Source organism: Gordionus sp. m RMFG-2023, chromosome 1, assembly GCF_954871325.1.
Source record: "Gordionus sp. m RMFG-2023 chromosome 1, tfGorSpeb1-WG-v2, whole genome shotgun sequence".
Classification (NCBI taxonomy): Eukaryota; Metazoa; Nematomorpha; class Gordioida; order Chordodea; family Parachordodidae; genus Gordionus; species Gordionus sp. m RMFG-2023.
Genome location: NC_088775.1, coordinates 52,490,076 through 52,504,383, shown reverse-complemented (window position 1 = coordinate 52,504,383; position 14,308 = coordinate 52,490,076). Strand labels below are relative to the sequence as shown.

Genomic DNA, 14,308 nt, shown 5'->3' with positions numbered 1-14,308 from the left:
AGAAATATATATAAAGTTTTTACGCCCATCCGGACCTTCTAATTCCTTTACATTTTCAAGTATAGACGAAACTCTTTACTTGCTAAAATGTCATATCTTAACATTAGTTTCACCTTTAATTGCTACTGGCCATGTTATACATTGTCGTCACAAGAAAGTATGCGTTATCGAAAAATTAGAATCTTTAAAGTGAGTTATATATTCGATTTTTAAATTTATAATATATCAATTATTTTTAATATTTAGGGCGCCATATAGGAAATGCACAAGATTCTGATTCATATATTCAAGAACTATAAACTTGGTTGAATATATTTTATTAATATTTATTAAATATATAATATATGGGAAAAATAAATTAATAAATTGAATTTCTTTTATCGATAGACAATTTCTATAATTGAATGAAAGACACATTTATTGTTAATTTCACTTACAAGATGAATAATCCTTTAAATTATATCAAATAGTTTAAAAGAAACCATTAAAAACTGATATATATAATTTTATACAAAGACGCCCCCTTTCGGGAACATATTTATACACTTTTCTAAACATTTTTTTCGATTTTGAGAATGAAGTAGGCCGCGTCCCTGACCAATTTTTTTTTATAAATATAAAGGAAGAGTTTAATAATGTCTACTAATTTTTTTAAAAAAATTTAAGGTCGTATTATTTCCAAAAAATTGTTTTTTAGTCCTTTTATATAAATAAAATGGCCGGAAATTGAAAAATTTTTTTTATCTAAAAGTAGAATCTTTGTATGTAATTTTGATATTAAATTTTTTATTTAAAAATATGTAGTTTTTAAGATATGCTTAATTGAATGAAGGTAGATGATGGTAAAAATATGTCATTTTTGCCATTTTGAACCCTAATATCTTCAAAAATATAAATGTTAGGAGGCTAAAATTTTGGCTATTTCTTAGTTACATTGACCTTTCTTTGCTTACCAAATTTTAAAAAAATCGAAGAGGGTCGGCTAATCGTGGTTGATTTGTCATGGAATTACAACCATTATAAAATTACCCAAACCAAACTGAACTGTTATAAATAAAGGTTCGAGTCCCTGATTTTAAATAAGATGGTTTTATTTGAATAAAATAGCCCATATTTTAAATAAGATGAAATGGAAAATCTTAATTTTTTATAACATAAGTTGTAAATAAATCAACATATACATTGGATTGGTATTGGTTATCAGATCAGTTTTATAATAATATCAAAAAATTTGTGGATCAGCACAGCTTTAGATAACGTTAATGAACTGTTTATTAAACGGGCTATACCAATATTAGGTGTCGATGATCTTTTTATAAAACCTAATACCAATATTTTTAGGCTTTTTTAACATTAACAAAATAATTATATATGTAATAATATAACTTAATTGCTGTTAGCATAGCTGATATTTTTAAAATTTTGCCATTTATTACCATATTATCTATCGTATAAGATATTCTATGTTATGCACGGAACTTGCAACTGAATACCTCTTATCTTTTCAGAAGATTTGGACTTTCTACATGCATTCCATACTTTTGTATATTTTCTCATCACTTCATAATTGTTTAATGTATGTTATTCTTATAACTTATTATAACATTTATGTTTTACTTATATAAATTTACTATGATTGAAGTTATCCTCGTATTATTTATTAACTTAATATCTTTTTCTTTTTTCTTTTGTAATTTAATAAAAATGTCTTAAATTTAATTTTATATTTAGAATAAGAAACAATAAAAAAATTAATCTTTATCTAATATTGACTAAAATTTATATTTGTGATAGAAATCATATTGGGTAAAATTTAAAATAGAGAAAATTTTGTTGCAAATATTAAGTTGAAAAAATTATATTAAAAGAATTATTAAGATTACAACAATGTACTCTAATTGCATAATAATTATTAACTTTATGGTATAGCTATTTACCTAAGTAAAAATTATTTGTTATTTGGAGAGGTTGTGATTTGTTAAATTTAAATTAGGATGAACATATTTTCACTAAGTTTTATAACGTCTGGTACTTTAATATGTATTCATAAGTTTTCATATCTATACCAGGAGCTAACCAGTAGAATGATGGGTAAATCAGATATTTCCCCTTCATTTGATAAAAATTTTCTCAATAATATAAAATGGCAAGAAAAAAATATACATATTAGACAATTAAATTATTTTAAACCCCTTACATCAGTCCTATTTTTCTGGAACCAAATAAAAAATAAATTATGGGTTTTGCCGGGAAAATATTTTTCACAATTAATATAGGCTAACCTGGCTTGGGAAAAATTTTTTCAAAATTATTATGGTCTTAGATGCTTGAAATTTTTAATTTTTAATATATGCTAGACATTTGCCTGAAAAATTTATTTGCGGACATGGCCGAGCCTAATCAAAAACCAAGGCCCATGCAACTTTCATATTCTGATTGTATTTTTAAATGCATTATGACTTTTTATATATTTTATTAAAGTTCTTAACTACCAAAATTCTTTAGCGGGCTTGAGTAAATTCCCCAAAATTATTATGTGAATGGACCTGACTTGGGCATTTTTTTAATATTAGATATTAGGCATAGGTGAATATTTAACACAGAATATTTATATGGGTTTCAGGTAAAAGCTAATTCACATATATTTTTACTCAACAAATAGTATTCACTCTTAGTCTTAATGGGTTGGCCTTGGTCTGAAGTAGGAGTGAGTAGGGTTAAAAAGAAAAAAATGGTTTATAGAGATTTACCTATCTACAGGCTTGGGAATAAATTTTCAAAATTATTATGGGTTGGCCAGGCTTGAAAAATATTCTTATAAAATTATATTGGGCTTGGCTTGTGTTAAATTTGGACCGATGGGTCCCCCAGTCTGAGTGGGAAAAATACTGTCCGTGATCGGGGGTCCGGGATGGTCGATGACGGAATCCAGGGGCAGGGTTTTATCGATTTTGTTATGGAATCACTCGGACGACGTAGTGGAAATAATATTTTCAAAGTTTATTAAAGTCGTAGTTGCAAAGCAGGAGTAAAAAAAAATCAAAATCATCCAATAATTAATCAAAAAAAAATGTATATAAATTACACAATCAAAAAAATATTTAATCGATGAAAAATGGCCTTGGACCTTGCTTGGGAATTTTTTTTATAATGATCAGTTATATTTTAACAAATAATATTGGTATTAAGTAAAAACTTTAAATATATTTTGACTCAAAACTTAGTATTTACACTTAGTTTTAATGGATTGGACCTGGCCTGAAAGGGGGAGGGGTTAAAATGAATAAAAATTAGATATTATTTCAAATAATAGGTAACAACTATCATAAAAGTAAAATAAAAATTCCATTCCCGTCATTTTTGACGGGTTATCTACTAGTAATATAATTATTAAGGATTATAATTTAAATATATCTACTTTATGGGGTTTTTCCGAATCGAAAGTCAAGTTTGATTTATTTACATTAATAGTTTGTAATTTAAAAAAATGGAATTTAATTAGCTTTAAAATAGTTAATGAAAAGAATCGGCAGATTCTCAACAATATCCATGTCATAAAACAAATATTTGAGATAATAAACTTAGGTATACAAAACTTATTCCACATAGGATCAGAGCATAATGAACACTTAGCAATCTTGAAAGTGAAAATTTGGATGTTGGAGAATTCTTTGTATGATACGATATATAGCAAAAAATGATAAAATACTCAGATACTATTTAGAAATGGCTATTATTTTCGGGTGAAAACGTAGAAAATGAAAGCTGGAACTTTTCGATAATTTATATACAGGAGAAGAAATTTTTTAACTTTATTGTTAAAAAAAACAATTAGAAGTGTTAGTTATTTTGTTATATGTAAAATTAAAAATTTAATTTAAAAAAAGAGATATGTACAAAATATAGTCCTCAAGATATCAGCTAATCTTGGTGAATCATATAAATTTGGTTCCTCTATTTTTTCAAATAATTCATCTGGCCCAAGTTAGCAAGGAAGGCTCAAAAAATATATTAGACAAGGTGGTGATCACGCGAGAGTTTACTCCCGACCACTTTAACTATGGTAAGCTAATGTCTTCACTAGCAATTAAAAAGCGCATTTTATTTTCACAAATTTCTATAAACTAAACAGTGTCTTATAATGTACACAATGAACGTTTCAACGCTGCGTTTAAAAAGCAAATAATGCATTTTAAATGCATTCGTTTAAATTGAGCACATTTACGTTATACATTTTAAGTTGCTTATTAAAAGACAAAATAACTTGCATTTTTTGGAACGTTTTTAAATTTTGAAGTGATAGAATAGATATGACATCTTCTAAAATATAAGAATAATTATTATTAAATGATACAATATTTTTAGCACATGGAATGATGAAATTACTAAAAGGTTTGCCTGGTTTTGATACCAGTACTTTATATCTAAAGAAAAGATTGAAAGATCAATTGAACAAATCAGGTTCTAAAGGAGGAAAACACGAATATAAATATAAGAAATATTATAAATTTTATGCAAAAGACTGTTGCAGATAGGCAACATCAAGCAATTTAGATGTGTCTCCCTACACAATAAATCCTAAAGTGTCTAATGATATTTATAGATTATTAAATGTATTGGAAGATAAGTCATCTAAGATGCAGTAAAATCTTATTTTTATATATAATTTATTAATATTTTATATAGACTTTTTATGGAAAGCCTTGTAGAGGATGTAGAAACTTAAGTTTAGACAATCAACTATTGTTTAAAAATGAGGTTTTATAATTTATACATTGTCAAAGACAAATGATACCTAACCAACACCTGCTTATGAATCTACATTAGATATATTTAATATATAAATTATTTATTTATTATAAAAATATATATAATTGATTTTTGTATTTTAAATGTAATAGTGATATTTTTCTTATTATATTTACATGTGATATTTATGTATTTTATATTTACATATTATTATTATTTTTATATTGATATTTTTGTATATATTCTTACAATTAATAAAATTTTTATATATTTATATAGTGTCTATTTTCACATTTAATATAAGTTAAGTGATATATAAATTAAATTTTTCTTAACATTCAAATAGTAATTTATTTATATCATTTAATAACTGAAATAGTTGGAGCTAAGATCGTTGGCTCTTCAACCATCGGGGAGGGGGAGGGATCGACGGCCTTCGATGGTCCGGGATTGTCAGAGAGAGGGACTAGGGGACCGCACTCGAGAATTATGTACAATTCAATTCGACTAAAAAACAATATACAAAAATCATAAATGCTTAATGATCGCGATTACATATTTTACTCTTCTTATATACTAAAAATTTTGTTGACAAAAAAAATCCATCGACATATTTTTATAAAGATATTATACATATTGGCCATCCATAAAACTGGCTAGGACCAGTTTCAAGTGAATAAAATATAAAAACAAGCTTTGTTTTTTATTTACAAATCGTGTAAAACAAAATAAAGATTTATGATGGACAAAGGGGGCAAAATGTGACAAACAATGTGGGGAAGCTTAGATGTAGTATTATAAGATATAACAAGATATTGTAATAAACATAACAATAACTAAGTTTATTGGTGTCCAAATTAACATTTAATAGAAATTAAGTGATATATCAATTAAATTTTTCTTAACATTCAAATAATTTATTTATATAAATTAATAAAATAAGTGTGTACAAAAATTAATTATGTAAAACAATTTAATATAAAATATTTTCATAAATAAATTTATTACAATATAAATTTTTAAATTTGTCTCTAAGAATTTTTGATTCCACTGAAGAAGAATTATTATCTCTGCTAGCAAGAGTGTCCCTGTAGTAAGGCTTACCATTGTTGTATCTGTATAATTTTGATGATTACATAATTTTAAAAATATAAAAAAAATAATATGTTTAATAATTTTATATTTGAATATTTGTAGTACCTGTATCATCAATAGAAGCTGATCATTCTTTGTTGATGATTATGTATCACAACTTCTATGCTAGCTGGGCCAATTTCTATTGGCCTACTCAGAAGCTCAAATTTTTTAACAAATCTCCCAAAACTCCTTTTAATTGTGCAAGTAATTAAATACCTTTCATATAAATAATTACTAATGAATTAAATTTATTTTACCTCAAGGTAACAAACAATCTGCCTTTAGCATTAATTTGCTTGTTACAATTAGTAATTTTTGGATTAATATCATCATATATTAGCCAGAGAATATATGAAAAGGTTGATATTCTCATTCTTGTACAATTATAAAATTGGGAATTTATCAAATCCTTTTTTATATGAAGATACTTCAGAAAAAAAATTTTCTTTTAACATATATTTGAGATGTCTTGCACCTCCTTCCTTTATTTCTTTTAAGTAAAATAAGGCAAGCATTTTTTTTGTTTTAAATTTAGACGTTTCATATTGAAAAAATAACACTTAACGCTTCAATTTAAACACAGCTGCCTTTACTTGTTTTTATATGCGTTTTGAAACGCTGCGTTGAAACGTTCAATTTGGGCGCACTATTAGCAAATATTCACTCATCTTATTACGCACATATATAAAAATAGATTATTTTTCTTGCATTTTTTTAATTGCCTGTGAAGACATAACCTTACAGATAAATCATTTGGCTTGAGGAGAAATCCTCATCAGAAGATAAATCTATGATCAGTTAAAATTTAAAAAGTTAAATCAGCTATAATTTTTTTGGAAATTTTTGAAATAACCAAGAATCTCTCACTATATCTTCAAACTAAACATTTATGAAAATAATTTAAGATGCTAAGTCTTCTATATCTTTTATAACTTTCATAATTCATTCAAAATAATAAAACCATAAAAATGGCTTCAAATTTAAGTGAAAAGATTCCTAATTTTAAGCGAACAAAGAGCATGAATAGCGATGAATGCAAAGATGCATGTACGCAGATCCAATTGATCTCTATACTGTTGAAGTACCGATATTCAAATTAATTTGACCTATTATCTTTCGGTGAACCAAGGACTATAACGAATGTACACTATTTGTATCAGAAGAATTTTGGGGCCATTCCACACCTTATTTTTAAAAATTTGTTGAATTATTTAGATAAGTAAAAAAATAAGAAAGACTTTTATTCGTTAGCACACCTGATTCCGGAGATACAGACTCAAAGATAAAAATATCGGCTTCCGAATCTGTAAAATTTTTAAAATGCTTATATCTCAAAAACCATTTATAGTAAAAATAAATATAATATATCATATGTAGGGCTGTGCCGATCCACGTATTTTTCACCGATCCCATCCAATATTGGTTCAAAGCTGATCCGATATTTATATTGATTTTTCACCACCCTCCTTTTACGGATATTGGTAGTATTACATGAATTTTTCATTATCCCTCCCCGTGAAATTAGAATTCCGCAGATAACGCATTTTGAAATTTTTTTGTCTTTTGTAAAATATTTCCATAATTCAGATGCCATATTTAAAAAAATTCTTTTATTTGAGGTATAAATAGTAAAATTGGCGTTATTTAAAAAGATTTAAAATAAAAAAACTTTGGGTGTTCCTTTCTATTTTTATAAAAAAATTTTTAAAATATACTATAAATCTATTTTATAAAATAAATAAAATAAAATTTAGGTGTGTTGTGCATTTGCATTGTTTTAAAAAAAATTATTTAGAAATTTTATTAATGTAAAATAAATATACATAAAATAACAAAAAAAAAGAAAATTAACAAGATCAGATCGTGTGTATCCAATATTTTTGGAAAACGCTAAATATCAGTGCTCCGATATTTAACGGCACAGCCCTAATCATATGATAGGTAAAAAAAATCTCTAAATTTCTATCGAAAAAATTGGCTACAATTTGAGTCTTTTATTTCCGGTTCAGCTATATTGCTTTACATGTATTTTTAAGCAATAAGGGAATTCGGTTTTCGAAATTTTTTTGCCTTTTATTTAGATAATTAGACTCTTCTGAAATATGCATTTTGCCAAAAATTAAAATATTTTGCCAAAAATAGATGGCGCTATATGAAACTTAAGATTATAGTAAAAATTTTATTGTTAACTTACCAATAACAGTATATTTTCACTTTAATATTTCAAATTTCTCTTAAATGTGCCAATTAAACCAAGGAGCAATAAGGACAAATGTCCCTTAGAGATCTTAATTATGGATTAAATTTCCAATATTAAATATCCTTCGTATGTTAATCAAATTCATTCCATAATTTTAATCTATCTAAATAAACTAGCCCTGACCTAAATGTTTGACCATACTTCCGACTACGATACAAACCGATTGTTTATAAGATGTGGCCGAGAAATTCCACAGTTTTTATTCTGAAATCATCTTCATGGTGGAAAAGATCGATTAAAATTTTGTGATTCATATATTGTGATGTTGTTCCATCTGAAAAGTAGAATTTTGGGCAGCTTAGAAATTTCTTTGTTGAGAGCGGACTAAATATTTTTGGAGTAAATGAACGACAATTCTATTATCAATAAGTGATTCCGATATTATTACGTAACTTAAATGATTTAAATTATTAAATGACTTGTAATAAATCACAAAGTGAATGTAACCTGCGCTTTATTCCAGTATGATCCTTGCACTTCATCTTGAACAAGGGCATAATTTTCAGCATAACTGAACGATATACTCTCTATTTAAATTAATTTTAATAGAATTATATTATTTGCTGCGTTGTTATAAATGGTAAAATATTTAATTCTTCAAAAAGAGTTTCTATAATATTTGAGGTTGATTCAGTGATAGTTACAAGGTTTGTACAATTTGTAGCTATCCATTGCTTGCAGATAATAAATACGATATCACTGAATATAATATTTCACTTATTTGCAATAAAAGTAGAAATTTAAAAAAGGCAAAACCTTTTATATATGAGAAATTTTATCGCATTTTCTCATATAAATATTTTCATTTTCTTTTAATTGACTGGTTAAATACTGTAAATTGACGAATTTATTTGACCGGTCAAAAAAAGTCAAATACTCTAAAATGTTATTTTTTATAATTATATAAAAAATTATCTCTGATAGAATAAAATACCATTTATTTATAGTTATTTTATTTTAACTAACCGAAATAAATAAATTTTTTATTATGTTATAATGAATCCAACACATGTTTGAAAATATTCTTTAAAATTTCGATATATTTGAGAATTCAGTTTGAGATTAATATTTTTGTTATCATTTTAAAAATTCCTTTCTTTAATAAAGATAGTTCATAATGCAATGTCTAAAATATTGTGAGAAAAAAGAAAATTAATTTTTTTTAACTAAAATAGTAACAAATTTATTTTTTTCACTTTAACATTTCATATGAAAAATCTATCATTTATTGTCGTGAATATCATAATTTTCATATACAGATTTTCTCTTAACTCAATTGGACGTCAAAAACCAGGCCTTTAATTCTTATAAACCACCGAATCAAGTTTCAAAATTTTACATATTTACTATATTTAATAATTTAGTTTTGTAAGATATTTTTATTATAATAACATGAAATAATTTTCAAAATTCCTATTGAGAATGTTGTCTTGTCTCGTCTCGTCCATCGTCATTTTGAGCTTATGACAAATGCCATTATAAATTCGTTGATATTATTTCATTACTAGAGTACTTGGGGATAAAGTTTTTATCACAAGTTCCACCAGGGTTCTGGATCGAACTCTGCTCAGCAAGAAACCTTATTACCGAGTTCGAAAATTTTTAGGACGCTGAAATCCACTAAATCATAATTTTTTAATAAAACGTTGTTACTTAATTTTTATTTGATTATAGACTCATTAAACACCGTTTATTTACCATAGATTAATATAAAATGTTTTATTAACCTTTAGATCTCTTGAAATATTTCACATATTAAGAGTTTAAGTTTTCTAACTATATTTTATCTAATCTATTTAATCGAATATTATATAAAATATAACGATTTTAAGGCTATAAAAAAATTGATAATGCAAATCTTCAACTTAAAAGACGGTATCTATGTTTATTATGGGATTAAGTGAAAAGACTTATCCAGAGGATTATGAATTTTATTTATTTTTTTAAAATAAGGAAAACAATTAGATTAAAACTTCTTTCTTACAAATTATCTGTATATCCCAGTTTGACTTTTTGAACCTTCTGGCCTGAATTAGAGTTGGAAAATATCCTGAGCTCGAGGTAAATGTATTAAAAACTTTAAAGGATTTAGAACCCTGACTCTGCATTTAAAAAATAATTTAAACCTTTTACGCCCAACTTTTTAATAATTAGAAAAAAAATTCATTTATACACTCCATAGATGCCCAAAATGTTTTCCAATTTTTATTTTTAAATACACAGGTAAAAAAAATGATGATGCAATTTGACATCATCAGGCATACTGTAAAACAAAAAAAATACAAATATCTATTTACTATGAAAATCTCGAAAACAATTTTTATATTGATTAAAAATAAATATATAATAGAATTTGCACATTCTGGAATATGTATTTATACATAACTTGCATCTTTGCCTCGTTTCACAGGCATCTGACCAATGACCAATGTTGTCATATCTGTTAATAAGAGTCATTATAGAAGAACTTTTTTTAAAATTATTGGTTCATTCAAGGTCCCCCTTATTTTCTTTTACTAATTTTGACTGTCGATAACAATGCGAACAATATGTGTTTTAAATTTGATAAATTCATGAATTTATTCTCTTTTTCATGGAATATTTGCCGGCTATACAAAAGCCATGAATTTACTACACACTATCAATGAGATGAAAAATGATTCACAAGTAGAACCTTTTTACATTTACTCGATAGCACTCAACTAGCATATCATGTAAATTGACTCCTACCATACCTTCATTATATATTTTTAATAGGGGTGTGCCGATACCACTTTTTGGAGGCCGATCCGATATTTTCAATATTAAATTGATATCGGTCGATTACCGATCCGAAAGATACCAATGGTTTTAATTTTTAATATACTTTTTATTAGTATAACATCTATAATTTAACTATATCATAACTTATGTCATTTAAATATATTATAATGATCAGTTATAGTTTATAAATTCAATTGCAATTCTAAAAGTATATAAAATATTTTTATTGTTAAATCACTTTTATATAATATGTAATATATTAATCTAAATATATATGAAATTTGAAATAATATTTAAAATAATATTTAACATTAATATATTAAAGATTTATTTTTAGAAATACCAAAATTTCCAATTTATCAGAGGTCAGCCTGTGGCGATGGTAACTGTCAATATCACCAGCTTCATTAAAAACTGATTCCGAAGAGATTATTGCACACTTTTATAAACAGAATGCTTAAATAAATAATAATATGGCAGAATGTTTATTAATTAATTATTATTATTAAAAAAATATACATAAAAATGGACTTCGATTTTATTTATAAAAATAAATTATTTTAGACATAACTTTTTTTAAAAATTTTATAACATTTTATTTTTGTTAAAGATGCCATTTTATATAGGTTCGGAAAATTTTATATTATCCGATAACCGATATTTTAAAATAGGTGAATTATCGGCCCGATCCGATAAAAAATATCGGTATATCCTTAATTTTTAATATATTTGGTTTTGGCACTCAATATATTTTTTGCTACTTAGTGACCATCTTTTATATGAGATGACTTGCACAAACTTATTGTCATACCATTTTATAAAAACCCCTTTCTTTCCCCCTTAATTTTATTTACTCAAATTAAATACTACCCAAAATTGCGTACCTCAAAGACGTTCTAAAGTTATATCGAAATAGATAAAATTATAAGACGAGAACTTCTTTCTTTATTTAATCAAAAAATACAATAATCATTTTCGAAATAAATTTACCAAAAATTTAATAATAATTTATTTTTTTTCTTTCTATATATATAAACTATATATATAAAAACACTATGATTGACGTGTTATAATATAAAAATATATATCTATAAACTATGGTTACATCTAATTATCATGAAGATAGGACGCATTTGACACTTATATTTTCTTTATATCAGGGATGTGAACCCTTCGACAAAAAAAAGGGTCCGGGTTCGGGTCCGGTAATAAATTTAAAAAGGACCCGGGTCCAGGGTTCGGGTCCGGGTTCAGAGGAAACATAAAAATAATTACTCAAAATAAGACTTTTTTCATTCATTTTTTATTATACTTCAATATATACACATTTATAATTCGAAATGAGATAATTTATATTTTAAATTTTTTATTCAATCGCACAATCATGATATCTTCTAAAATATCATACTTCAGATTTCCACGTAAATTAGTCAACGATGAAAATCCACGTTCTACGCTTACCTAAAATAGATAGTCATTTTTATAATACATAAATTATTGTACTTGTGTCGCCGGTACAGCCATGACGATTCTAGAAAAGGTATATAATTCTGGATATATTGAAGAATTTTCCTCCCAGAATTTTAAAATGTTTGCATCTCTATTTATTCTCATAACTTCCGAGAACTTTTCTATTAAAGATACAATAGATATTTTTTGCTCCTTTCTATCAGATGATAATTTAATTTTTTTTTCTCTATCTAATACTAAAATTTCCAGATCATCAATATCGTTATCATTATCATTGTTATCGCTACAAACAGTAGATATTGTTGTAACCACCAATGTATTGTAAATAATAGAGTTTTGGGTATGCCATAAATCTTCAAGAAGGTCTATAGCCATTTGTTTTTGCTCACTACTTAATAAAACCTGATATCGCGGGTCTAAATATATCGAAGCATATACAACACTATTTTGTAAATATTGTTGCTCTCTTATTTTCGTATTTTCTAATACTTCATTTGAAAAAGAACTTGTTAATCTCCCTAACTCTAATCGACATTTTAACCATATGCCATAAAAATCCGATAAACATAATTGTTCAGCTTGCACTCTTAATGTTGTTATTTTTAAAGGAACCAGCACACTAGTAAGCTCTTTTACTTGATTCCAATCATCTTCTGAAGAAATGATTACACATGCTCCTATGATAAAATCATTACAGAAATCTTTCAAACTTAATAATCGCTCTAGCGTCATACACATAGAGGACCAACGTGTTGTGCAATCTAAAATTGCCATTTACCTTTTCATGGATTTTAATATTCTAACAATTGTGGGAGTTCTGAAATATTTTACAACATCCCTTGCTTTATCAATTATAGTTTTAAAGTGACTATTTTTTAGGGAGATTCCACGAAAAAAAATAATAAAATTATAAAAATTTTACATTATTTTTTAAAAATGAAAATTAAATTATAAAAATTTTACATTATTTTTTAAAAATTAATTAAATTATAAAAATTTTATATTATTTTTTAAAAATTCACTTTTTAAAAGGGTCCGGGTTCAGCCAAAATACGAGGGTCCAGGAGGGTTCCGGGTCCGGGTTCACATCCCTGCTTTATATCAACTTTTACATACATAGCTGCCGCGACCTTCTTTTTTTAAGTCTATCGCATTTTAACTTACAATCCTTCATCCGATTACTTCTAATAGCCCCTACCCGATTTCTTTTAATTGTTTAGCCAATGTTATTGAAGTAATTAGTTATCAAAAAAGTTTATAATTTTGAAATTCGGGATATTTTTGGCCAATTGGAGGAATATATCACCACTTATCTCTAATTTTGATGGTGGTGAATTAGTTTGCTTTCCCGCATAAATCTTAAAATATTTACAATACCGTATAAATTACTTTTTTCACATATATTATTTAGATCTGAAATAAATAATTTAAAGTATTGATATGGAGTTAATATATTGGTTGAAGTGGAAAATATGTCCAATTGATGGATATCACCTGCTCCCCATTTCATATTATTTTGGATGATAATAATCATTATTTTCTAGATCTTCTATATCGACTCGAAGATTATTAAATGTTGGAGTTGATTAAGTTGAAGGAGAATCATCGTAAAGGGTATGCAACATATCTTCATTGTCTGACATCGACGTCGACTCCCGATATGTCTCCCTCAACTTGTATTAAATTTTGGCATCTATGAATTATACAGAATCATTTTAAATAATATAATAAATGTAAAATTATAATACAAGTCAGAGGAAATAGGTCTTATTAACGTCAAATTCAAAATTGGTGGGGTATGATTGGATTTAGAATACATTTTATGGTGAAATATAAATTATAACTATAGAAAAATTATAAATATAAATAAAATAAATGTTTAAAAAAGGTTTTCTAAAATCCCAATGACTTATTTTGGCATCATACAAT

General features: G+C 25.9%; 1 protein-coding gene across 12 annotated transcripts in view; it reads left to right on the top strand.

Annotated features, from left to right (window-relative positions):
* Window positions 1–14,308, top strand: part of LOC135931740 (leupaxin-like) — a 111,766-nt gene that overhangs the window by 25,407 nt on the left and 72,051 nt on the right. For 10 of the 12 annotated variants that reach the window (XR_010573139.1, XM_065469017.1, XM_065469024.1 and 7 more), the window contains exon 2: window positions 9,406–9,470. Coding sequence is in view for 11 of the 12 variants with exons in the window: in XM_065469017.1 (XP_065325089.1) it covers window positions 9,406–9,470 (65 nt within the window). In the remaining variant the exon portion in view is untranslated. Of the gene's footprint in view, window positions 1–241; window positions 305–9,248; window positions 9,283–9,405; window positions 9,471–14,308 lie in introns of those variants that run through there. The other 2 variants (XM_065469019.1, XM_065469021.1) reach the window with 2 other exon arrangements.